Source organism: Mizuhopecten yessoensis, unplaced genomic scaffold, assembly GCF_002113885.1.
Source record: "Mizuhopecten yessoensis strain PY_sf001 unplaced genomic scaffold, ASM211388v2 scaffold10771, whole genome shotgun sequence".
NCBI lineage: Eukaryota > Metazoa > Mollusca > Bivalvia > Pectinida > Pectinidae > Mizuhopecten > Mizuhopecten yessoensis.
Genome location: NW_018408713.1, coordinates 2,408,438 through 2,434,577, shown reverse-complemented (window position 1 = coordinate 2,434,577; position 26,140 = coordinate 2,408,438). Strand labels below are relative to the sequence as shown.

The window sequence follows — 26,140 nt, the reverse complement described above, 5'->3', positions numbered from 1 at the left end:
ACTGTAGGCCTCTTGGTAATTCAAAGGAAGCTGTTTAAATTGCTGATGCCTGACAGACATCGCACTCAAGCATAAATCAAGTTGATTGTGCTACAGTCACATCAGCACTGAAACCACATTTAGGGTTTGCCAACCACCTTTAAAGTCGAACTTAAAGCGGAAATTGTCCGATACCAATCCTTAATATTAAAATCCGATCCCAGTTCTTTACAATACTCTTCACGAAACGGTTATATCTGTTACGGTATGTTCTTGTTGACCATATTCAACACTAAATAAAGGTTCTTGTATATATTTTGTAGTGGATAAGAATAGTTTTAATTATATCACTATTCTGCAGGAATAAAACAAACACAAAATAAATTTTAAGATTTTTTAATACACTTGTATTAATAAGTACAAAATGCTGTTCGATAACAGTAAATGCAATGCCAACTGTATTTGAAAGAAGGTAAAAGTAAGAGGGAAGGAAGGATAACAGAGATAGAAAAAGGAAAGAGAAAGAAAGCGGAAGTAAAATATAGAAAATGTGTCTCTTTTGAGTTTTTGACTAGACCATGAGTATTTGATGTGAAGTATATGTGTTTAAATATCTAGCCTATGGTTGAAGGGTATATCTGTACAATTATCTTTAATTTATGGGAGATATTTATACATGTGAACATTTCTGGTTTCTAAAAATCTACTCTACTGCTTTTTCAGTATGGCACCAATTTGAAGAAAAAAAATCAAGCAATAAGCTGGTCTCATATAAACAATAAATTGAAAAGGGAAATTTTGAAAATTATGCAGAATTTCAACACCCATCAAATATAAAAATCGTTTTAGGAACAAACATGAAATAAAATGATACTGTCCTTAATTTCTTTGCATTAAGTAAACTTTCATAAATATTTTGAGGTTATACTTTTGTTTGTATAATTATATCCTAGAATTATTGTAACCCAAGCACCAAGTTTTCGTTTCTCTCAATAATGACTACTTATCAATATTTAGCATTTTTCCTTTAACCTAAATATGTTTTAAGAACATGATACATAAAATGTTCAAGTTTTCCAATGTCGAATAATTTTTAAAATAGCTTAAATCCTTCTTATTTTTCTCTCTGAGAAATCGCAGCCAGGTTTGAATATATGTAGGTTATACTGTTAATATAGATTAAATAGTAGCAAGACACATGCACACACATATTTCTATCAAACAGTCATCGACTCTGTTAAACAGCACTTATCAATGTGATCAAATACCAGAAGTACTGACGGTTGATGTCCATTGCATTGATCAATAATTATGATACCTGAAATAAAATTACATTTCTAACTATAAATCTTAATTTATGAATACCAAGTCTGACAATAACTAAATGCAGTTTTCCAAATGCAGTTTTTTTTTTTTAAATTTGTTTGGTGTCTTTGATTAATACATCAGGAAATACATTTGTACGAGACTTGTTTTTAGAAACAAAATAACTTATATAACCATGGCAAGGCTCTATTTACTTAGCTTAAGCAAAATAAAAATCTAATTATATCACATGAAGCAAATCACAACAAAAAGATGAATTTCCACAGTAATTATATCACATATGACAGGTTTTTTTCTCTATGACCAGAGTTACATATATTAATTTAATTTTTAATTTCTTATTTAATTTCCTCTCCAAAAATCAAATTTTCCTGCTATCATTGTTGAATTTTGTTCTTATATTTATCAATGAATTTTTCTTTCTTTTTGATATGTGATTTGCTGAATTGGAAATAATTGCTGTGGAAATTATCCAGTAACATATACAAATTTATATATAATTCTATATTTCTTACTTTTGAAAGGCTTAAACGCTAGGCGTCATAATCTATACAGCTGTGTATTTACAGGCTGAACAAACAAACTCTTCTGTACAACTTAATTTACAAACAATATATCACTTATAGGTACACAATTACATAATATCGTGATTACAAAGTCTTAACAGCACTTTATCTCAAACAGGGCTCAAACCGTAGCAGCACTATTGCATTGTCTCAAGAGTGATCTCCCTTGACCAGATTGACCTGCTTCTACCCCGATAGCACTGATGCAGTATTTTTGTCATCCCTGTAGGAAGCAGTAGACCAGTCCTGATCAAAAGAAATGTCAGTCCAGAGATGAATCCTAGGGAAATAAGTTGTTTTTTACAGCAAACTTTCCCTGGAGGTGAGATTTGGCGACTGTAACAGTAACAAAGGTGCTCGCGATCTGGGTGTCATGGCATTTTTCTGAAACAACAAAACATGTAAATATTATTGCCAGATGACTATAAAGACATGTTTTTTTATGTAAATAAAATATAAATGGGCTTCAATCCCTGTTCAGAAATCTTATTTTTGATTCTTTTGTCTGTTCTCCTTATACAAATTTCTAATCCTCCATTTTCTGCTCATGAATAGAAAGTTTGCGAAATATATTTTAAACCTTGATATTTGGCCAGTGGGTACCTGGGACAGCGTGATGTAAAGTTTCTTTTAATAAATTACCTTGCTCATGAATGAAAGGTGCGAAATATATTTTGAAATTCTTTCTTTTTAAAGGAAAGAACACTTGTTTTGAAATAAGAGCTATAAGTTACCTGCATCATAGGGGGAACTTTTTTGACAGACTGCGAAATTGGTGAGTGTGTGATTGGAGAAACCATGGCGATAGGTTTGCCGACACGATCGGGTGTGGTGCAGGGACACATCCGTCTCTCTGGGTGTTTTTTAATGATGTAATCAATCTCGTTCTCTGTGGACGGTAACATGTCTGGGGTCGGACGTTTGTCTGGGAGGCTTCCATCGCTGCCCTCACTACTTAACCTCTTTCTGGGTCGGCGATGGGTTTCAGGAGATTTCTTCATGTCAACTATATGGACGGCAGGGCTTCCATTATTAAACTAATAAAAAAGGTAAAATGTTATTTTACGTACTTAACAAAACAAGTTTGATCAAATGATCGATAGATACAAAATATAGAAAACTCATTTGACATATTTTGTAGGAAAAAAATCCTTTCAACTGTATTTTAGTTTCCTGTATCAACATACTTATGACTCACATAAACATTTAATGATAGTGATTTCTTAACTTCTGTTCAATATGTATTAGCAAACAACATTCACATGCATGTCAAGAAAATGTCTCCCAAACACCATTTAGGTTGGAATACATTACTTAATGTTAAATATAATTACCGATTTTCTTGTTTTCTGAATGGGCGTTCCAAATACACTGTCATCCATTTGGTCAATGTTGATGGTAGAGGTCATGGACCAAGGAAGGTCGGAGGTTAAGGTCGTGGTCTCACTTGTACCATGTCGCTTATTTTTGTGGAAACTGGGGAAGTGTTTCTTTATCTGTGACCCAAATGTACGACTCCTCGTGTGTTTCGACTTGGTGGCAGATTGTGTGTTGGTAGTGTTTGGCGTCTGTGAAGCTCTATTAAACTACAAAAGACATTAAAAACTATTAAACGCCTGCATGAAAATCATGGGAAAACTTACCTAATAAGTTCAATGGATTTCTACTGAAGGCATTTATTTTTTCCCTTGAGATATCTTACCCAACATTTTTATTATACTAAAACTTGTTACAGTTAAGATATTACCATAAATGATTAAAAAAAATCTTCAATATTGCTATTTTCAATTTTTACATGATTCAGATTAATCGCATTTAAAAATATTAAGAAACTATTTATTGCTGATCTTAATGATAATTGCCATTTTTTTTTTACCAGTTGCACTTTCATTAAAGTTAAAGAATGTTATGTGAGATTGTTTTAAGTGGGCTTACCTGCTTTAAAAGCTTTTTCTTTTTAGAAGAATCAGGCATGCTCTGAACATGTGCGTAAAGCTGTGCTAGCGCCACCTGTGTGTCCTGGTTGGTGTCTGAATCACTTGATGACTTCCTTTCAGCGAATGCGATGACAGTGTTGATAGCCTGAGTACTGCCATACTTTTTCTTAGCACTTGAGAGGTTGGTGTTTGTGTTCTCCTGTTCTTCAACTGGGTCAAAGATATGCTTGTTGGGATCCTCCATCTCCCGCCAGAAGTTGGCAATGTCAGCCGCAAGCTCTCGGGGGACCTTGAATATCTGTGTGCCACTCTCGATCATAAAGGAAGCAGCCTGTGTGATGACAGGGGAGATATTCTGCAGTTCCTCCGGGGACATCTGTTCATGGAATACAGAAAATTGATTAACATTTATTTATGAAGTTACATCACAGTATCAAATATCTGTGGTAAACCTAACAAAAAACATACTGGAAAAGTCCACTGTTAGGTGTTTGCATCAATGAATAATTATGGGTTAACATAAGTAATAGCGATTATCTAACAGCATTATTTCCCTTACAAATGCATTATAATTTTTTCATCTCTATAAAATAAATGCAAACAAGTGAAGATTTTACAATTCTGATTGGAGCTGGAATCCAACCTACCTTTCTTGGACAGAGGAGGTGGGGAGCGAACACAGTGCCTAGAGATGATGCGGTCATCATGTTCTCGGACACCTTGGTCACGCGATGTAAGAGGTCGATGAGACACTCCAGGAGGAGCACATTGTTACGTGGAAGAAGGAGGAAGAGTAACTGCAGTGTCTTGATCTGTTTACTGCGAGCACGCAACTTCTCTTTCTCTAGTACGGGAGACTTGCCCATGTCTGCAGAAGAAGGAGGAAAATTACAGACGTGTAAAAGTCAGCAATAAACAGTATTGAAAAAATATTCATGATAATAATTCTTCAAATGGTGAGTTGGCTGTAAAATACAGTAATGAAGTATTTGTTTAAAATCGACTTGTACAATACTGAACAGCTCTGTAGCTTATTTCTTAAAGTATGAAGTTTACCGCATAAATTCTACAATTGTTGGTTTCAAGTCTTTAATTATCTTGAAGATCAACTGAAAGTATTGTCAACTTGATTACATACTCAATCAGCTAAGTCAATTGCATTTTGTTGAAATTTGAGTAATTGTATAAATAAATATAAGCAGGGTTAAACATCTTATGGCTTCTTCTTTGTGACCCATTCTGCAGTTAGATCATGTGATGTAACAAATATTGTATCACGATTTTTTTTTTTTTTTTTATAATACAATTCCTGCATATCATTTTATCTCTGCTATGTCGTATGTTAGTACTTACTGGTTACTTGGAGATGTGCCTGGTAGTGTTTCTCTGTCAGTAGAGGTTCGGGAAGCTCCCCGAGGAAGTTCTTCAGAACTGTAGCGCAGTCGTGCGGCGAGAATGTGCCGTGGTCCAAACCAAGATCGGTCCCACTGATAAGCCACTCCTTTAAAAGCCTTTGGCGTGCAAAATTTCCTGTCTTTCTGAACAGACCTTCTGTTCGGATATCTAAAAAGTACAACAAAAATTCAATTTTTTGAACTATTCAGAAACAATTTTCAACTTGATGATTCAGAAATAACTATTAACAAAGAACAAGTAATACATTTCTGTCTTGAATCTGAATACTGTGTTTCAGGAAATGTTCGCTGCAGTTTAACTTTTGCCCTTTTCAGTCTCTAGATTGAGTCACTTGTTTTCCCAATGAAAATGTACACTACGTGTATATGAATAACTAGCTTTGAAGTTAATTTTTTTTCTGTATAGATTTTTGTTCAAAAACACTACGTACTGTCTGGTCTGCCCAAAAAGTCGATGAGCTGGTATATCTGTGATACGTTTTCCTGGGTTAACGAAGCACCAAACAGATTTGGTTGGGGTTGGTGCTTTTCTGTAACAAAAATAAAAAAGATTAGTAAAATGAAATAAAAAAATGAGCAAGAACTTATAGATGAATATGATTTTTTTTCTCTTGTTATACAGTTTGAAAGTTTTTCTCAATTGTCTCATTTTTCAAAGATTATTATTTGTATTCTATAAAGCAGGATGTTTTTTACAGTCCTTTTCTGAACTAAAATTTGAGCCATATTAAATTTGGACATTTCTTTAATTTTAAAAATCTGTTCACATAGAGATATGTATCAACTCAGATTCAGCTGTACCTTTTTTCTTTGAGAATGGTGTGGAAGGCTTTCGTTTGGTGATCTCATGTTTTTCGTTAGTTTCAAGGAACATTTCTTCAAGCTTTGTGCCATCCAGATCTAGCAGGAAGGAGAGATGCATCTTGACTAGGGTAGAAAACTTTTCTGGCATACAGTTACGGAGACGGTTGACATTCTTCTCAGCCTCGGACTGACGACGGCGCACGATTGGAGTTGACATGTCATAAGCTGTAAACATAAAAAAAAAACCCATTCATGAACAATTTTACATAAACTATTTATTTTCCTAAATCATCCTGTTTTGTTATTCGGGGAAAATATTCAGCCGGAATGGACAACTAGTATTATCTACTGGGCAGATTCCAACAGATCTAAAAGCTTTCATTGAAATTCACTGCCATTGTCAGAACAAACTGATGTCACATAAATGTCAAGATTGCTTTTGAAAGGGTCATAAGATTCCACTTCGCCCTTTCCTATCTGGCATTAAAATGGTACGGTAAGGATAGTGTGTGAAAAAGGTGATAAAAGTTTCCTCATCATCACTCCCTATCTGGCAGTGTTAGATTGAGCCAGGCTGCTGTGATAAGGTGGTCCTTGACCCTAGCCACCAGTAAAGAGCAGGTCAGATGTGTGATGTAATTGGACATTGGCCATCTAGTGTTAATAAGGGCTGTGATACAGCACAACATGCTTCTACAGATAACATCCTTATACTATCTACTGAGATTATGTGGAACAGACATGTAATGTACCACCAAATGATTACATAACTGTCAGCTGTCCAAGATTTTGACCGAAATTTACAAATCCGTTCTAGAAAACCGTCATCATTCAAATAAAAACTGACACAAATTCAAACTTTGCATCCTGGTGTCGAGAAAGATCTCTAAGTTACTACAAAAGGTGTCCTAATTATTTAGAGATTATTTAATACATAAATAGGGTGAAATGAATTAAGCAAATATATTTCAGATGCATTTCACATGCTTTCTCACTGGAGATGTACCTGTAGAATAAAGTAGGTCTCTTTCATAGTAGATTTGAGAGATTGACAGCTGTGTATTTATCAACCTATGTATATAGGAAGGTGGCAACATGGGTTATCGATAGAAAACAAATTTATATTTTAAGTAAAAAATTCCCATAAAAGTCATCATTTTATTTCAAAATCATTCAGGAGTTCAAATAAATTAAAATTTTCAGATCAGAATTTATTTTCTTAACTTTCTTTTAAACGCAAGTAGATTTACAACACAAACTATAAACCATGATCGGTGCCAGTTTGTGATAAAAATTTATGTAGACATCAAAAACTGGTATTTAGGAAACAACAATTCAAATCAAGACAATCTTAGATTTAACCACCTTTTCATCACCCCAGATGTCAATAAAGACCTGTTTTACAGCCAGTTCATTACCAGGTCTGCTCAGAACTGACCAGCTGGACAAGAGAAATGACCACAGGGTAAGAACTCGATCCTGCTCCATATCTCCCTGTTCTGCCTGGACTAACATAATTACACAGGTTTGACCACTAGATGTATGCACCAGATAGGCTAGGGCCTCTTTGATGACCAACTCTCTCACTGTAGAAAATTGCAGAGTAAACAATGAATGACCATTGCAGATCGCCCAAGGATAAATACATGTTCTAGGGTGGTCAGAAGTTGACCAGTGCCTTTGAATCTACTGGAAACATCAGAAACCAGGCAGACAACACGATTACCAGGAACATGTTAATTTCATGGTGATTCCTGGTCAAGTTAAGGATTACATCATTGTCCAGTCTTTGACATTTAATCTCGTTGGAGGCAATTGCCTCTAATTACTAACCATGTCATGGGGGAACAGACAGATTAAATCCATTTCAAGTTAAAGACCGGAAAACACATTTCTTAAAACTTATTATATTTAAATGTTTGCATTAAAAGGCGAATCTGTACTTAAAACTGTGTTTTAACTGTTATTTCAATAGTCAATAATTAGCTGCAAAAATAATCAAATTTCACATGATCATTCATTATGATAAAATGTTTACTAATATATATATAGTTTGTTTCAAGAAAACACAAATTCAAAATGAACATGACCAATATCTATCCGGGTATCTAAACAAATGTTTCCTTTTTGTTGAAAGATCTAATAAACTAAAACACGTACAAATGATTATCAAACTTGTCTGTTTATCATTCTGACAAAGAAACATACCTGTTGGAGAACACAAACACACACAATCAGAGTAAAGCAAGGCCAAATCCATCTTTCCTCACTGGAGAACTATCAAAAACTACTACAAAGAAATGTCCTCCAAACTGCCTGTGTTCAAAGCCAGCCTTATAAAATCTATAATTATTGATTTTCAATGAGAAAATCTTTTGTGAAGGGAAACTGAGTGTAATGAAATCAGCACATATATAATTGGTCCAGCTGATGATGAAAGCCAAACTCTTGTATGAATGAAGATACATAATGGACACCTGTCTACCCGGATATAGACAGTGTACATTCAACTGTATCTAATACTACAGAAATTGTATAGTTTGATCTAAATGTTTAACTTTGGGTGAACCCTCCAGGTCTGCATTGGACAGCTGGAACCTACAGAGTCCTTTGATTAAGCAGATGGTACATTTATATCTAGGAATTTGTGTAGCACAACTAATTAAATAATCATCAATATTACATCTTTCTCTGGGATAATCAATAACTTCCCTTACACAGACTGTGACTGTTCCAACGTAATCTGGAACATCTTTTGTCACTTTGGTGAATATTTTCTAAAATTTCCAATAAACTTTTCATTCAATAATTTTTACCTGAAGTAGAACAAGTTTCAAGGCTTCAGTGATTTAGAGGGGCCTATCTTAAAAATATATATCAATTATTCAGGAAGAAATTGCCAATTTTCCTCATCTTGTCTTGTTTTATTTATATTTTCTTTCAAATGGCTATTAATGTTCATAGCCATTACTTTATTTTACACTTGTAGTTCTATAAAAGCAATCTTTCTCGAAACCCTAATGCTTTAAAAATCACTCATTTTTAAATCATGTGGTAAATGATTGGATGGACCCATTAAATACAGATTTTCCAGAATTTCACAGCAATTTTGTAAGCCTCCTCAGTGACCCTGGCCTCAGCCGAATTAATTAGGCCAGAGGGATTCATTGACCATGAATAGCGTCTGTCATGGTCAGTAATCACATTACATGTCCCTGTCAAGGTGATAAATGACCAGAGCCTGCGACCACTGTAAGCCTTAAGACCAGACTTGTCTGGCTCTTGGCTACATATGAGCCAACAGAATCAATGTCTTGACAAGCAGGATAATACGTCACATTCAAATTTTTTCAGTAGCTTATGTAATCTTTGTTTATCTTGATTAATTTGTTGGAAAGTCTTGAGATTGACAGATTGAAAGTGTCCAAGCTTTCCCTATTAAACAAATATCCTGTCTGGCACTAACTGGAATGACACTAATAGGAAATAGCTGAAGAAGAAAACTTGACAAGAAAGTACCATGTAAGCTTATATAAAATAACTTTATATTATAAACTTGGTTAGAAAAGAATTGGTTCCAAACATTTTCATATATTTAATCAATCTCTAGATTCTTAATTCATTATGTAAAAAGTGATTTATTAATCCAAACTTTTACTGCATTATTGGTTTATAATTTTAATGGACTGAATACCCAAAAAAGGGAGAACACTTTTTATCTTTAAATCAATAGAAAGAGATCTTAACTATACATTAGATGTGATGGACGACTGGTTAAAACCTGTTATCGATAATCAGTTTGTAATCAGAAATAGTAAATTCATTTATGAATGACTGCATAATCAGTTTTCAATATTACGGGACTGAAAACCTGCCATACATTAGGTTTCATTATTTTATAATAAATGGATAAGAGGCAACTTCTAAGCATTATTTTGTTGTTCTAGATTATCATCAATCATACAATAAAATTAATAAGAGTAAATTATTTTCAATGCATACTTCACATTGAATGCATTTGACACCAGAATTCAGTAATGAGCCAATTATATTGATTATTGAAGTCAATAATTGAAAAGGTCAAACCGATTGATTTTCAATGAAATCATCAATTATCATTGAAAATCAATCGGTTTGACCTTTTCAATTATTGACTTCAATAATCAATATAATCGGCTCATTACTGAATTCTGGTGTCAAATGCATTCAATGTGAAGTATGCATTCACATACCATCACTGCTATATATAATACTTCAAGCCAGTACTGTATAATATCATACATCCAGGCCCTGTATTCTTGAAGATTGTTCTAGTAAACTGTATAACATAAAACATCCAGACCCTGTATCATTGAAGGTTTTCCTAGTAACCAACAAGGTGAACATAAGAAGGTTTGGTTGAACAATATAGCATTATCCAGCCTATCCTATTTTCTTCTTCTAAAAACACTATAGACCTTTTTATGTCCATTGATTTGCAATCATTGACCCAATGTATGATCATTTTGATGCAAAAATAAGTTTCAATAAAATTACTTCTGATCAAGGGTTCTCAATTACACTAAAACCCAAGTATCATTCCAGATAATTTTTTTTACAGGTTATCATTTCAAAACAATAATGATATAGATCATCTTCTGGTTAAAAACTAATAAACTCACAAAGGATGCTTCTTGTTGGTGTTTTCGGAAACACTGGCGTGTGGAATCCCGCACACGGAGACATTACGGCAGAGTATGGAGATAAAATGTCTGAAAATGACGGCATATCATGTAAATCTAGCTTCATTCTGCTCTGTGGTAAAACCATCAACACTTTTTTCTTGTTAACTTCCATTGCACATCCAAATTGTTTTAGTTTTAAATCCAAAGTGTTCAGATAATTTCCATTCAGGTGAATAAATCCAAAGTTTGGCACAACTGCAGGCTTTGAGTAACGGAGGAATGAGAAAAATCCACAAGCACTGTTGCAACAAAATGTCACTTGTGAGTCTTCAGCTGACCAAACAAGCTCAGGAAATGCTTGGTCAGTGCTAAGTAAAGGTAAGGTTTGACCCAATGAGGAACATCTGTCAAGTTCAAGGTTCTGATAGTAACACTTGCCAATAACTTCACTTCTGTGTCAACTGGGAACTTTTAGCATACTGATGAGACTTCCAAGACTGGACAGGTTTTTATATAAGATCTCCAACCAAAGCTACTGGGCAAACAAAACATTACCTAACCAAGGAGCAATGACCTGTGGCTAAAATCCTGACCATTGCTTATTTACTGGTCAGCTCACAACCCCATACCTGCTCTGCAATGTTTTTGTATATCCTTAGGCATGTGGTCACTAAAATGGACATTATCTCTACCTTGAAACTGATGAAGCATAGCAAATCTCAAGAAAGGCCTATCTAACCAGTGCAATGCCTGAGGACTGCGGCCATGACTTCAAAGTCAGCCAGCAACTCAGAAGTCATAAAGCCATGATGATTATAGTTTAAATCCAGTATCTCCTGTTGTGAGGTAAAAATAACAATTAGAGGCTCCACTTTCATCTTCTACCTATGTTTTGTTGTAGATGACAATGTTTTTGGTCAATAAAAACAGGATTTTCTACATGAAGGACAACCATTAGCCCAAGATATCAATCAACTAACCTGATAAGCTTGTTGACTTTGAAAATAGGATTTATTGCATCTAGCTCTGAATTGCTTCATTGTCAGTGAGAATATCCCCCTTCCCTTCCTGTATATCATTTTCTCGTCATATTCTTCGCACTACAAACTGACAATTTTTTCCTGTTTTTTTTTAAGGGCAACATATATAGAAACCAGTACTAGTGTAAGCCATAGGCTGACAATAACTCCCTCCCTACACCTCACCTGCCCCATCATAATAATATCAGGAAAGGGGTATAACACCCATGAACATTTTTTTTTTAATAAAAATAACTTGATTAAAAGTATTATCATTTTCAAAAACTTCAAATGAGGTATAATTCCAATGAAAATATTTGAAACGAAAAATACAAGCACACAACTTCATTGGAGTTATTTCTCGCAAATTTAGATGAAACTTTAGGCACAGTCAATTAAGATTCATATGAAATTTACAGCCTTGACAAAAAAAATCCGAAAATTTTGCATTTGTTTGACCTTGAACTGCTCAAAGGTTAGCCCCTACATTAAGATGTTATTACAAATGAGAACATGTCTCCCTATCACTTGAAGGAATGACATAGTAAACCTACTAACTGTTTTTTTTTTTTTAATTCTCCTCCCCAACAGAGGCTGAATTGATATCATAACAATGACTTTCTTTATCTTAAGTATAAATGTATTTAATATTTCAATTTGAACCTTTGAAACAGCAACGGTGATTTTTCAACAACTGGCAAATTGATTCTTGTGCATTTTCATTGAAAATTTGGCTACCATTTTGAAAAAAACTGCTTTGATGAGTCAACAACAAATACTGCCTTGCATTTTCAATCAATGGACAAAGGGATGCTCTAGAGGATGCTGTTAGCCTTTGTTTATTAATGTTTTGATAAATGACAATCTTTTGAGGAAACAAAAAGGCCAACAGTTAAGCTATATATATATATGTTATCTTTAAACCCTGATGACAACAAAGAATTTGAAAATTAGATATAATAAATACAATTCAATTAAAAACAATGATAGATTTATATACCTGTAGACTTCCAAAATATTGTTTTAAATTTGTGAGGAAGATGAAATAATAAAAGGTATAAACAACTTGTTTGAAATGTCAATAAAGAAATAGAAGACAACTACAATATCTACTACCACTGAGCTTACCTGAAAGTTTTCCAGTGTTATTCCTAGTAAAACAGGTGAGATTCATATTAAAAAAACAAAAAAAATGATAATGAGTTCTCGGGGAAATTACACACATTAAACAATAGCACTAATTTGGTAACCACACGTCTATGAATAATCCCTGATTAGTTAAAGTTTACATATGAATTAACACAGATTGACAAAAATTAGTTAATAACTGAATTCTTGATGACTAACAAAGAAATTAGTTTATGTTCAAATTAACCCGTTTATTAGTTGTACCTACAATTATGGCTTACTATAAAAGTCTAACACTCTTACGAGCACCAACCTACATCTTTCTGATTGGCTGTTTCCTTGAAGTGATAATTACCAATTCATAAAAAAGTTTGACTAATGAACTAGATATCTGAAAGTTACTAGAAAAAAATCACACAATATACAATTACCATTTATAAGAAAAAGTGTCACAATAAGACAATAGAAATATAACAATAGTATAACAATAACTTGATTAATGCACCCCATCCTGTTAAGAAGTCACCCTGATGTGTCTTTTTACGGAAATAAAATGTAGACCTATGAAATTTAAAGAGAAATAAATATTTCGAAATATTTTTTAAGAAAATGTTCACCAGACATATGGTGAACATTTGTCTTTATAAGAACATATGTATATGAATAAGCATGATGATTGAGTCGCTGACCTCGGGAACAAATAGTAGTATTGCTTCTTTTAGACTGTCAACAATATATATATGGAATTGAGCTGATGTTCCATACAATAAAACACATGGTGTTTACCAATGCATTAGACTGTTTTTCTTATATTTCCCCTGAAAAAGCACATTTCCTTTCAGTCCCTACATGGGTGTGAGTCTGATATTTTAAAATAAACAAGACTTCCCATGTGTTTTTTACACTAGTACCACCATAGGTAATGTTTTGGCCTACAACTGCAAACAACCCTTACAAAGGTTTTGTTTGTACTTCTAAAACATTTGTTCTACCTGGAAAATGTTGATTCCCCAAGCCTGCCATGTACAAGAAGCTTGAAATCACCTATCAGTTAGCTTAAATACTACTAGGATAGCTGTTTGGTGGACTTTTGTATTACTCAATCCTTGTAATAACAAGATGTCAGATTTTTTCTCAAAGGCCAATTCAACAACAATATTGTTCTGGACACAAACAGGTGTGGTCAAGCATAAACCAACCAGGCCCCAAAAAAGACAATGTTCCTCAGTCTTTTATCTAATTACACTTTTTCTCACTTGCCATGGACAATGGTATCAAGCTAGAAACTGTATAGACTGGCTGATTGTCTATCAGTAGCTCAAGAGACAGAAAACTGGACAGTGGTCAGTCCAGAATAATGGTCATTACCATGTCATTAGAGGAAGTCTTTGGTTAGCAACCTAACTCTAACCATAAAGGTTGACCACCCAGTCCCTCAACAGGGGAGACTGTTATTAATTGTTGCCAGGTCCCTAAGGGCCATTTAGTAGGCTAGTGCCCCTCTATTTAGGTGAAGTACTTGGGTTCTGATATGGAAGGGCAATAAAATAGAGGAATCTTATTAATTAATCATTTAGCAGTTTGTTAGTGTCAATGTCTTCTAGATTCACTCTACAACAACACATGTCAATATGGAAATATTGTTTTAAAAAATAAACATCCTTCAGAATTATCATCTTATTTCATTGATAAGCAACTTCTCTGTGACAGTGAGGGATGAAGACTGTCAAGGCAATATAAAGATTAGTCTTTAATTTGAAGCACTCATTTACTGCTTAATGCTAAATTGATTAAAACAAATTGTTTCAACTGACACAAATTTAGACAGATATTTATCTCACAGCTTGGGCTGAAGATATGTGCCTATCAACCATTCATTAATTAATTTTGTATGACCGTTAGTTCCCCAGATAAATCCATTCAACTAATGCCGCCGACGACAGGTTTAAATTAAGCTTTAAAATCATAAGCTTGCATTTTATTTTGTTTAATTTGCTGTAAAAAGTATCGGTAACAAATGAAAATCGTAACTGACATGTTTTCCTGTAGTTTGAAATCAGAAGTCATTTTGTTGAAAAAGTTTCAACTCCACTATTCACATTTGGGAAATGAAAATGTAAGCACATCCGAATGAGGATAATAGAACATTATGTTAAAATTCTAGTATGGTTGTATTTTAAGGAAAATAAGAAGCAGTGCAAACCTTATTCAAAATCAGCAATAAGGATTAAATATTTAAGTTAATTTCATGATAATGAAAATCAGACTCCTTGGGTGTAAATCTTATCCCACTACTTTCCCTATCAATTTCTAATCCATCAAGTTCTTGACACAATCAGCAGACCAAGGCTTTCTTAACTTCACCGTAAAGATATTACTAGCAGACAATTCAAATTTCTGATAAGGTATCCACTGTGCTCTGACATTTTAATCTGGGGGATTCAAATGTCATGCTGACTTTCAAAACTGTCACAGGCCAAAAAGAGGAAGAGATTAGAAACATAAGATATCGGAATTCTCAAAAATCAGAGGGGGAAAAACATACTACAAAATAATAATGAAAACAATATCAGTGCCTTTAAATTTCAAATGACTTGGTTTTCACTTATAAAAACAGCATTTTAGCCATTAACAAGTGTTTGAACAAAATAATTAAATATATATTGTATCATAATAGTAAAGAGATAAAATCCCTTCAGAAATGGAATGATCTTTTAGCATTGGACTGGAATGCCATCTGGCTCTCTATAAATAACACTATCATTGACTGGAATCAAGGATTTTCAGCGGAGAAGCCTACACAGAATTTTAACCACTGAATATAAACTAAAACAAATGCAGAAATCAAATGGTCTATGTAACTTCTGCAAAGAAGTACATGAAACCCAACAACATCTCTTTAGTGGGTGCAGGTTTAGTGAAACAATTTGGTTCAGGATAGAACAATTACTAAATGAATGTCTAGCAACAGGCAATGTACATAATAGTTTAACAGAAAAGGAAAGAATCTGTGGTGTCTCAGAATGTAATGATAATATAAATAAACTATGTAATCTAATCATATTTCAGTCTAAATGGCTAATTTGGAAGGCAAGAAATCTACAGAAATCTGAAAATGAAGATCAAATTCCTCTATCATTATTTAATAGGATAACAAACGAATTGAAAAATACAGCGGATAATATGATAAGTGCAAACAGACAAAATCATACATTCATTGCTTTAATTTATTCATTGAAATCACAACTACAATTTATACAAATACAATTACGTTGCGACTGTAATGAATAAGTACAAAAAGAATTGTGAGTCTTTTTAAATTTACCTTCTCTGAATAATACAAATAATGAGTGAATGAATGTGCCTGTGTGATAATAGGAATGAAAAGGAAATAGTTCATTGTACTGAGGTTTTGTTAATTCAATCTGATGAAAATTTACATAATAAAAAAACAATGTATACCGGTAATAAGAATGATGTAGCTATATATAAAACAATGTATGCTGGTTATAGGATGAAGAATGAGGTGGTAATATGTAAAACAGTGTATGCTGGTTATAAGATGAAGAATGAGTATGTCTGTTATAAGATGAAGAATGATGTAGCTATATGAATGAGGTGGTGATATGTAAAACAAGGTAGGCTTGTTATAAGATGAAGAATGCTGTAGCTATATGTAAAACAATGCATGCTTGTTATAAGATGAAGAATGCTGTAGCTATATGTAAAACAAGGTAGGCTTGTTATAAGATGAAAAATGAAGTAGTGATATGTAAAACAAGGTAGGCTTGTTATAAGATGAAGAATGCTGTAGCTATATGTAAAACAAGGTATGCTTGTTATAAGATGAAGAATGCTGTAGCTATATGTAAAACAAGGTAGGCTTGTTATAAGATGAAGAATGCTGTAGCTATATGTAAAACAAGGTATGCTTGTTATAAGATGAAGAATGCTGTAGCTATATGTAAAACAAGGTAGGCTTGTTATAAGATGAAGAATGCTGTAGCTATATGTAAAACAAGGTATGCTTGTTATAAGATGAAGAATGCTGTAGCTATATGTAAAACAAGGTAGGCTTGTTATAAGATGAAGCATGCTGTAGCTATATGTAAAACAAGGTAGGCTGGTTATAAGAAGGATGTAGATGCTAAGTATATACAAATTTACAAATTATTGAAATACAAATTTGCAAATTATTGAAATACAAATTTGCAAATTATTGAAATAAAACATTTTGAAAGAAAAAAAACTGTCACAGGCCAAAAAGAGGAAGAAATCAGAAAGTGCTGGATTATTCAAGGACCAGGAGCCTTGCCCCAGACCTCACCATCAATCAAAGACCCTGAGATAAGGTTGGGAACTGGGACATCCTAGTTGGACCTGCCATACCCATCATAGGTAAAAGATTTGACACTGGTGACAGAAAAAGCCAGAATTCAGGTAGGGTTTAAGCCTGGAAGTCATGAAGACTCTGATATCTCAGGTGTTGAGATAAAAATCTAGGGTTTAAAACAATGGACCAAGTGTTAGCATGGACACCAGAACATATAGCTCCAAGGAAGGCCAAATGATAATGGCTGTAAGCCTCAGACAATAGGATTGGTATACCTGTACCTGGTCCTATTCAGTATATACTAGGGCCTGGGACAGGTGACCTGATAAGATCTGTGTATTATGGTACAACACCTTGTTACAATGGGGTAACACTTCCATAACCAAACAAACAGGATTGACTTAGGTAAAAAAAAAAAAAAAGGAAATAAAAAACCTTTTCAACATAACAAGCCATAACAACACTCTTCTCCAATGCTTGCTACTGCATGTAAAATAAACCATTTAATATTTTGATAATTATGATTTGCTGAATTTAATTCAAAGAACAGAAGTAAAAGAGAAGCATTACTTTTCCTGCAGTATATTATTCAGGTTTTTTTTTTTTTTTTTTTAAAGATATTTCATTGTAATACAATATAAAATTTTCTGTGCAACACTTTGCAAAATATGTTGAATGTCACTAACCACTTTGTTTTTTATCCAAAAAGTATTGGGAAAAGGTGAATATTTCAAAATGGTAGCCAAGAAAATGTCTTTTACGTTTTTTCCTGAAGTAACTCGGGAATTAGGAATGAGGAAAAAAAAGCTCTTTCTTAGGTTCGAGGTTTAGGATAGGGAAATCCCACCCTAGAGTTGTCCTAATTGGGGCTAAACCCTCAGGTTGGGGTTGAAAAGTGTAAACTTTTTAATAATTCTATATACTGAACTGCTAGTTTTAACATTTGTAATCACCTTGAAATCTTCAGATATACTAACGATGAAAGATCAACACAAACAGTTCCTAAAACATGGATAAAGGCTACCAATGGTATCCAATCTTTTCGTTTAATATTAAAATTGGTGAATCTGACATTTCCTGAACCTGTTTCATTTGATGCATAAATAAGACCTATAGACTCATTAAAAAAAAGGGGGGGGGGGGGAAAGGAATAATGAACATGAACAGTTCTATACAAATTATTTCCAAAAGTTGACACATGTCAAAACATATGGTCTTTTCATTAGGTTGGATTTGTTTTCCAAAATAAATCTGCTAACAAGTATAAAATATTGCCTCTTAATCCCTCTGTATTATGTCCTAATCCATCATATGACTATGGTCAGTCCCGACCCCTGGGGCTGAGAAAGTCGGGGCCACTTCCACAACAATTGCTACCTGTTCTAATGTGACATTTGTACTGTGGAGGACCACAATGGTTCCCATTACTACTAAAGCTATAAATATTGACACTTATATAGCTGCTCTGATTTATACAATATATATTTATCTATGTATAACTCAATATAAAAGTATACACCTGCATGTACATGGCTGTAGGTTTTTAAAAGAAATATGTCAAAAAATCTTGACATCATTTATGAATTGTCATACTGATACTGCAATAAATTTTATATTGAAACAACAATAACAATTTGCCTTCCCCTTCAACCTCCCTTGAACAATTTTTCCCTAAAACAACTTCAAAAACCCCCATTGATATGTAGTATATATGCATACTCACATAAACAAATGCCCTCAAATGATGTGAAAAAGAAATAATTCCTCTCTTTTCTCATGTTGAAATCCTCGACATCAACAGGAAACATCTTGTGTTCATATAAATAAAGTCCAAACACTGCGACAGAATCTCAGGACTGTTCTTAATGATGCCACAAGCTATATATATATATCAGATACTAAATGAAACCTTACAAGCCCAGGATAATACTAAGGGTTCAAGGTGGTTGTCAGGGCATGGCTTCTGATTGGTTTACTGGGGGCTAAAGGGGTTTGTTATTGCTGGTCTGTTTATTACCAACACAAGGGTGTCAGTTCCTGAGTGAGACTCATAGGGGGGCCACTTGTGTTTTGGATCATCCAGGATGTCCATTATCACTTCACAACAATGGCCTGGTCAGTTATTTCACATGTCCTTGGTGACAACTTACTGGTCAAGATGACCCAGCCTAAACCTCATTTAAGCAAACCTGTTAGCACCTAGCAGGCAAGCTTGACTAGGTCTCCATTGTCAAACCTTTCTATCATGTTAAACCTTTAACAACTTCTATATTGTATACAGTCATTCTAAACTTGTTTATTACAGTTCTGTAAGTTAAGTGAAATCATGTCTACCTGTACCATAACTGTCCATTAGCCATTTATATATTGGTCAATTTATACCCAATTACATTAGTCACACAAAAAAAGTCCTAGAGAACAAATGCCAAGTTTTTTGAACATATGACTTTCAATGTAGCATTATATTTCTTTTATTTGGTCATACTAAATAATGAACAATTTGATAATTGTTTTTTTCCCCCAAAAAATGTCAGAATAACTATTTTTAAAAGTTTTTTTTTTTTTACATTTACTAAACGAACCAAACAAATCAAAATCATCTTTCTTTTTTGTTTGAAGTTATATGTTACAAATATTCATTTTAAAAGACCCCTTGTATTAATAGTGTGTCAGGATTATGTACTGTGAGTAACTTTAGCATATTTTACATCAGGAATCCCTAAACAAGACAGAGAAAGAAAATTGGTCCACACAGCCTCATGTCCCCTGGGCCAGCAAATGTCCTCTGAGGGTATATACATATTACATTTTAAGCATAATTTGGAAACAAATATATATTATTTTCAGGTAGTTTTTTTCAAACCAACTTGCCTAAAGGACAAGGGTGCTTTCAAATAGTTTGTGCTGAGCCTGTGTATGACCTGACCATTGTCTGACAACTTCCCCATTCAGTAAAATTGATGTGAATTTGATTTAGCCAACTCATTTGAAATTGATGAGCACAATGGATGAGGATTAGAAGTGGTTCTGGACATAATTAGGGGTGTATCAGAATCAGACAGTGTGTCTGTTGTGTTGTCCGTGATATCATTGAAAATAGCTGCATGGGACTATGACTCTATGATGCTCAATGGATTAACACATTTTAATGTAATTTGTCTTAGAATTATATGCCTTTGGTTAAAATGTCAGGATAAATAATGCATTATAGGATGAAGATGTTTCGTATTCAAATATGTTTGCAAAACATTATTACAATGCTTTAAAATCAAAATTTGACATTTAAACTTTCTATTTTAATGAATTTCTAACTGTTAAATTGCAAATTTTGAAGATCTAGCCTGCAGTCTGCTTTGAATTCTATATATAACCTAACCTATATTTTCATAGTAAATACTGAAATGTTTCACAGACCAGGATACAAATCAAAAACCTCTAAAAGGACAATTATGCATCTTCTTTCATTGCAAGTTTCAATAAAATCATTAAAACAAGTTTCTAATGCATAGATAGTTTTTAAATATATAATTACATACAATAAACATATTTCTTAAACTCAATACTGATGTATAACACTATGATACCATATATAATTTAGGTAATTATGACTTTTTCTCTCTCTAAAATTAATGAAATTAGTCATTAAATTCACTGACAAGACAATTCTATTTATCAATACCTTGTTTGCTACTGGAGTCTCTGATGCTATATTTCTTGGCTCTCTTAGCCCAAGTCTGCAAATCTGTTGGACACCTCTTAAGTGTAGTTTCCATATGATCTATAGCCATTGTTTCAGTGAAGAAGGAGTTAATCTAGACGAAGCTCGGTCAAGTTGAAATTTTTAAATGACCCTCTATGTTAGCACATTGTATATATATATCATATCTGTCTATTTAATTGAACACATATCAGAAACAAACAAACTTGAAATTGGCACTAAATTTTTAAGTAACTCTATAATACTGAGGTGAGTTTTGATTTTATCCAGAGCACTTTGAGCACACCTGCCACCTCATTTACAGGTAACAATAACCTGACAATGGGAAGGTGAGAGGACAAAAATGGTATACAGAAGGACATGCTTGGCTTGGCTTGGACTCATAGACCCGGATTTTGATCTCTTGAGGAAATCTGTCATTCTTTCCACAGGTAATAATTAGTAAACAAAGAAAAGGTGATGGGGTTCAATTTTGAAAACAAAAGGACAGTGCTGGTCTGAACACACTCTTGACACCTAAATTAAGGTCCATAGTTGAAGGCACGAGGTCATCACCATAATTGGGTCAGTAAGGGGTTATCAACACCAGCAGTTCCATTAATTACGAGTTGACACCTTTCCCTAAGGACCCATTGGTAATGTGTCAACACCAGAACTGATGTGAGGGAAATTAGCTGTAATGTTCCTCAGACTTCTACAGGCAGCTAGCAGAAACCATTAAACACAGTCTAATGTCTGTGGATTTCATTTATATCAGAACAAGTGTTTATTTTATCAAGGAGACCAGGGACATCAATCTCCATAGCTGTGCCACTTGGTTCTGCTGTAAACATGGAAGGCTATTTATTTTAAATGCCTTTATGGCCTTGATGAATTGAAAGTAAACAAGAGTATTTTCCTTGTCAAATGTACATGTATTTATTGTAGGACTAAATAACAGGAGAAGCCATAAACTATTATCTTTACATTTCCAAATCCTATAAAGTTATTTACAACCAAAACAGGAATTTCCTGAAAGCAATACAAAGTTGAAAGATTTCAAAAATTCACCTCAATGCATTTATCACAATTAAATGAATTATAATAATGTTTACTTTTTTCGATAGTTTCAACAGTATTTTTGTTATTTTATTCAAGAGCCAGATGGTTAGGCATGTGCCATCATTTAAGGCTTCAGTGCTGATCTATAGGTCTCGTTACATTATGTAAGACAACTATGGAAAAACAACTCCATCTCCGACTTAGAATATATACTTCACAATGAAAAGCACCGCTTAATCCAAGGACAATCACTGTATCAAGGAATTAACAATAAGTAAAAAATAATATTACACTCTAAGAGATAGTGTTAAGTTTTTCCATTTATGACTCTGACATTCATTATTGTAGTGGCTTCAATCTTGCTATTGTTCCCCTGGGTGAGAATGTGCCTCACTAAGAAATGATAATCACTGACTGTACACTATAATTACTTGTTAAAATGGCTCTTTGACATGTCTTCTATAAAATTGTGAAGTTTCATGACAATTGAATTTTTTTTGAAAAAGGATTTTTTATACAATAAATACATAAACCTGACTGACATATGCACACCAAAGATAACATCAACATCTCTGGGCTTTTTACGTCATTTTGAGAATGCAGAGGCCTGAGAAATGTGTTGTAGAACCTCAAGATTGGAAATTAAAAAAATATATATATCAAAAATTATTATTTTATTTTTTATACAAAGTAAGTTACATTGGAGCAAAGCTTAATTTCAGGTTATTCAACAACATTAAGTTTCATTGACCCATTGCATATACATGTAGTAATTTCTTTAAATTGCAAAATTCTGTCAGCCTTTTTTCTATTGAATGCCCTTATGGCCCGAGGCCCTATCCTTCTTTACCACTGCAAAGACAAATTATCACCTTTAAGACGAAACTACCCATTTACATAATATATTGTTGCATTTGGAATTAGAGATATTGAACAAGAATGCAAGCTCATTTTTAAAAAAAAATCACTTTGAAAATTTTGAAAATAATTTTGCAAAAAACCCCAACTGTTTTCCATAAGAAAAGACAGGGTAATAAATTTGGCCTACAAAAAAAAAAATCATCAATCATATACTCATAATGATGTCAAATAAATAACACTTTCAAAATGTAAAAAGAATATAAGATGTGTTTGGTGATTTAATGAATTTATTACACTATAATGTAAATATATCAAAATATAGTTTTCCAGGCATTTTTTTTATTTTATTAGGCTTAGAAAAGTCTTGAATAGGCTTAGGAAATCTGAGGGTATACATCATGTGAGATTATTTGCTCAAGTCACTAGTCTGATGTTCATATCAAGTCCAAAATGTTGTATACATGTAAGTTACATCTGGTTTATATCCAAAGAGTCTGCTCAGTTGTAGCTCAGTATCCCTCAAGTCTAATTCATGCCTGGCTGAGTTGATGGATTACAGTCAACCATCCGCTTGCTCTGTTCAACATTTGATCAAAGCTAAACACTTGGACATCTTACATTCATTATCTAAATATTTCACATAAATGTACAATTAGCGGTTTAAATGAAGGATTTTAAGACCTCATCTTGCTGTTAAACGAACATACACTTTCAAAGGCCATCAATGAATAAATGCCTAATGCATATTATGATATATTATATATAATTATATTAAACAGACAGGACCAAGATATGGGTCTCAAAGTCCAACACTTTAATGCAATGTTACACTTTTATAGGGCTTACACACACATTTCAAATTATCATTTTAAAATCGTGTTTCGTGAAGAGGTGTTTCAGTTTGAATGAAAACGAGTGCTGAATATCAAGCATACGGTTTTTATGATAATATTCAAAACCGTGCGATATCCTTTTTGTAGAAGTCGTAAGAATGTCAAACATGTTTACTTATTTCTACCCTTGACAATTTATGCTGTTTGTACATAAATATGAAAATAAGTGTGCCGACAATTACGTGTAATCATTGGTCATCAGGCTCGGTCAAGTTTTAAAGAGATTTCATAATTAACTCTGTATAGAAAATTCCCCGAAGCGTATCTAATAACCAATTGAAAACACCTGCTATGGCCGACAGCCGTTCCAACTTGACAGTAGTGAGTAGCCTACAGTGCTAGCGACCGGCTCGAATCCCTTGACACGAGAAAACGGATCGGCTGAAAATGGAAGACCAACTGACACAAATCAAGCATTGATATATAAAAACAATGTTACCTTTTGATTTGTCGTCTCCTAGACATTCGACATCGCAGATTTTCGTATAAAATCTTTTTACAGCTTAAAATGGCCGCCTTCTTTCATTTAATCAGTTACGGTGTGTATTATTGGTCAATTTATTTTTAGAAATGGCATTGATTGGACGACACATAGTAAACTCGTTTTCAATTCAAAATGTCTGCGCCCATGGAAGCTGAGTGCTGAGATAGGTATCCAACTCTTTCAGCAGGCTAGAGGTGTTAAAATGCATGGAATATAATATACTTTTTCGGAATTTAATTACAGTACTTTTGTGTAATTATAGTACGATATATTTACTTTTCCTAAACAAGTTGTTAGTGATGTTTTTTTCCGTTATGTTTACGTCTCTATGTTAGCATACATGATACATCTTGTGCATCACCAGTTTTGACGATTTATTTTACCATAGTTCTGCTAGTTCTTAGTTCTTCCATATGTGACCACCTTCAACTAATTGAACATTTTGTCACGAAGTTGGGTTTATGCAGCACAAATGACAGACTATATATAATATTACATAATAATTAATCACTTAGTTAACGTTAAGAGAAGGAAAATTTAGTTCGAGGAGGAGAGTCCGAGAGAGAGGTCCGAGCAGGCCAGTGATTGGGCAGTCCCAACGACAAAGCTTGTTCGGAAAAGGGGGAAAAGACATTTTAATATTGAAAGAGTAGCACCATAAGGCCAATGACACGTTTAAGAGATAATCCGAAAATAAAGATTTCTTAATTTGCAACTGACCTGTGCAAGAGGAGAACACGAATTTAAAGGAAATTTATCTTTATAGATTTTTGATAATTCTAACAGCAGCATCGGGTGATTGTTGTACAACAGCATTACATCACCAATTTCACTGCTACCTGGTAATCTAATTATGGCACAACTTGCATACAATATGATACCACTACGGGCGAAAAAGAGGGAGAAAAAGTTTACAAAATTATTACCACATTTTTTATCTGCTACAATTTTTCAGTCACATCAATTTTTTTTGATTGGATAAACTTACTTACATTTACTTATAAAGAGGAGGAAGTTCTCAGAAAAACGTAAAAAGACACCATACTTTTTGGCATTGCCTGTTTTAAAATAACAGGAATAACCAGACCACTTGACAGTCAAATAATTTGTTGAGCTGATGATGGCGAGTTGTGGCATACATTATATAAAAAAATACCTTTTCCAGGTGTATTTGTTTTCAACTGAATAAAAAGTAACAAAGTTTCTTTTCTACAGTCTTTGAGTGTCTAATTTCACTACCAATAATTCAATGACTTCAACATTTGTGGTATGCTTGCAGTGATATGTAGTCACAACACAGAAACATGTCCTCAGATTATGCCGTGCAGAAATTTGAATATTTGATTTAAATAAAAACCGAAATTTGACAAGATCACAAATGAAATGAGTGCAAGTAATCAGCAAAGTGAATTGTACCTATATATAATAGTGCTCTATCTACTTTTTTTACCCTCTCTTTGATGAACCCCAGATTAGGCCAGAATATATTTTATGACGTTTTCTCCCAGTCACACGCACCTTTATGCTTCTGTCAGTTGATATAAATTTTGGCATTATAAGTTGGCCATGAATTGTAAGAGAATAACAGAAAGGCAAGTGGACATTGAGAGTGTTTGTAGGTAAAATAGCCACTAAAGGAGCATTATATCAAGGTTTTACAGTTTTTTTCACATCATTACATTCATGTGTTCAAATAATGAACAGTAATCACTGGCAGTTCATGATCAGATATTTGTTCTATACTGAATGCATGTCACACTGGTATTTTAACCCACTTGGTTCAATATGATCACCGTAACTTATATCTGACTATATTTTTTTTTGTATAATTGTTTATTTTTCAAAGATTTTACATAAATAATTTTGACATAAATATGACATATTCAAACACATACAAAACAAACAAAAAACACATTGTTTTCTGCACATATGCAAAATCCACACAGACATAGACGGGCAGAGAGATAGAGAG

General features: G+C 33.5%; 2 protein-coding genes across 4 annotated transcripts in view; one reads left to right on the top strand and one right to left on the bottom strand.

The window, feature by feature from the left end:
- Positions 1 to 871: 871 nt before the first annotated feature.
- On the bottom strand, positions 872 to 24,221 carry LOC110462332 (rho GTPase-activating protein 19-like). Of its 3 annotated transcripts, none has more exons than XM_021516268.1 (9): positions 24,124 to 24,221; positions 6,025 to 6,252; positions 5,655 to 5,753; positions 5,162 to 5,371; positions 4,456 to 4,676; positions 3,807 to 4,184; positions 3,206 to 3,457; positions 2,606 to 2,908; positions 872 to 2,255 (listed from the first exon to the last, which is right to left on the bottom strand). In XM_021516268.1, the coding sequence occupies exons 2-9, from the start codon at positions 6,242 to 6,244 to the stop codon at positions 2,172 to 2,174; spliced, it is 1,767 nt and encodes a 588-aa protein (XP_021371943.1). In that variant the 5' UTR covers positions 6,245 to 6,252; positions 24,124 to 24,221; the 3' UTR covers positions 872 to 2,171. The 3 variants fall into 3 exon arrangements, with proteins under 3 accessions (XP_021371943.1, XP_021371942.1, XP_021371940.1); XM_021516267.1 differs by lacking the exon at positions 24,124 to 24,221 and adding an exon at positions 18,895 to 18,994; XM_021516265.1 differs by lacking the exon at positions 24,124 to 24,221 and adding an exon at positions 10,689 to 11,159.
- A 62-nt stretch (positions 24,222 to 24,283) lies between these two features.
- LOC110462302 (anaphase-promoting complex subunit 4-like) overlaps positions 24,284 to 26,140 on the top strand; it is a 94,898-nt gene continuing 93,041 nt past the window's right edge. The window contains exon 1 of the mRNA XM_021516214.1: positions 24,284 to 24,335. The gene's annotated coding sequence lies outside the window, so the exon portion shown is untranslated. The remainder of the gene's footprint in view (positions 24,336 to 26,140) is intronic.

Coding starts and splice junctions, on each gene's coding strand:
- LOC110462332 (XM_021516265.1), bottom strand. CDS start 10,863: ATGGAAGTTAACAAGAAAAAAGTGTTGATGGTTTTACCACAGAGCAGA. Junction 3,458..3,806: donor AGAAAAAGCTTTTAAAGCAG/GTAAGCCCACTT, acceptor TGTCTTTTGTAG/TTTAATAGAGCTTCACAGAC. Junction 2,256..2,605: donor AAGTTCCCCCTATGATGCAG/GTAACTTATAGC, acceptor TTGTTGTTTCAG/AAAAATGCCATGACACCCAG.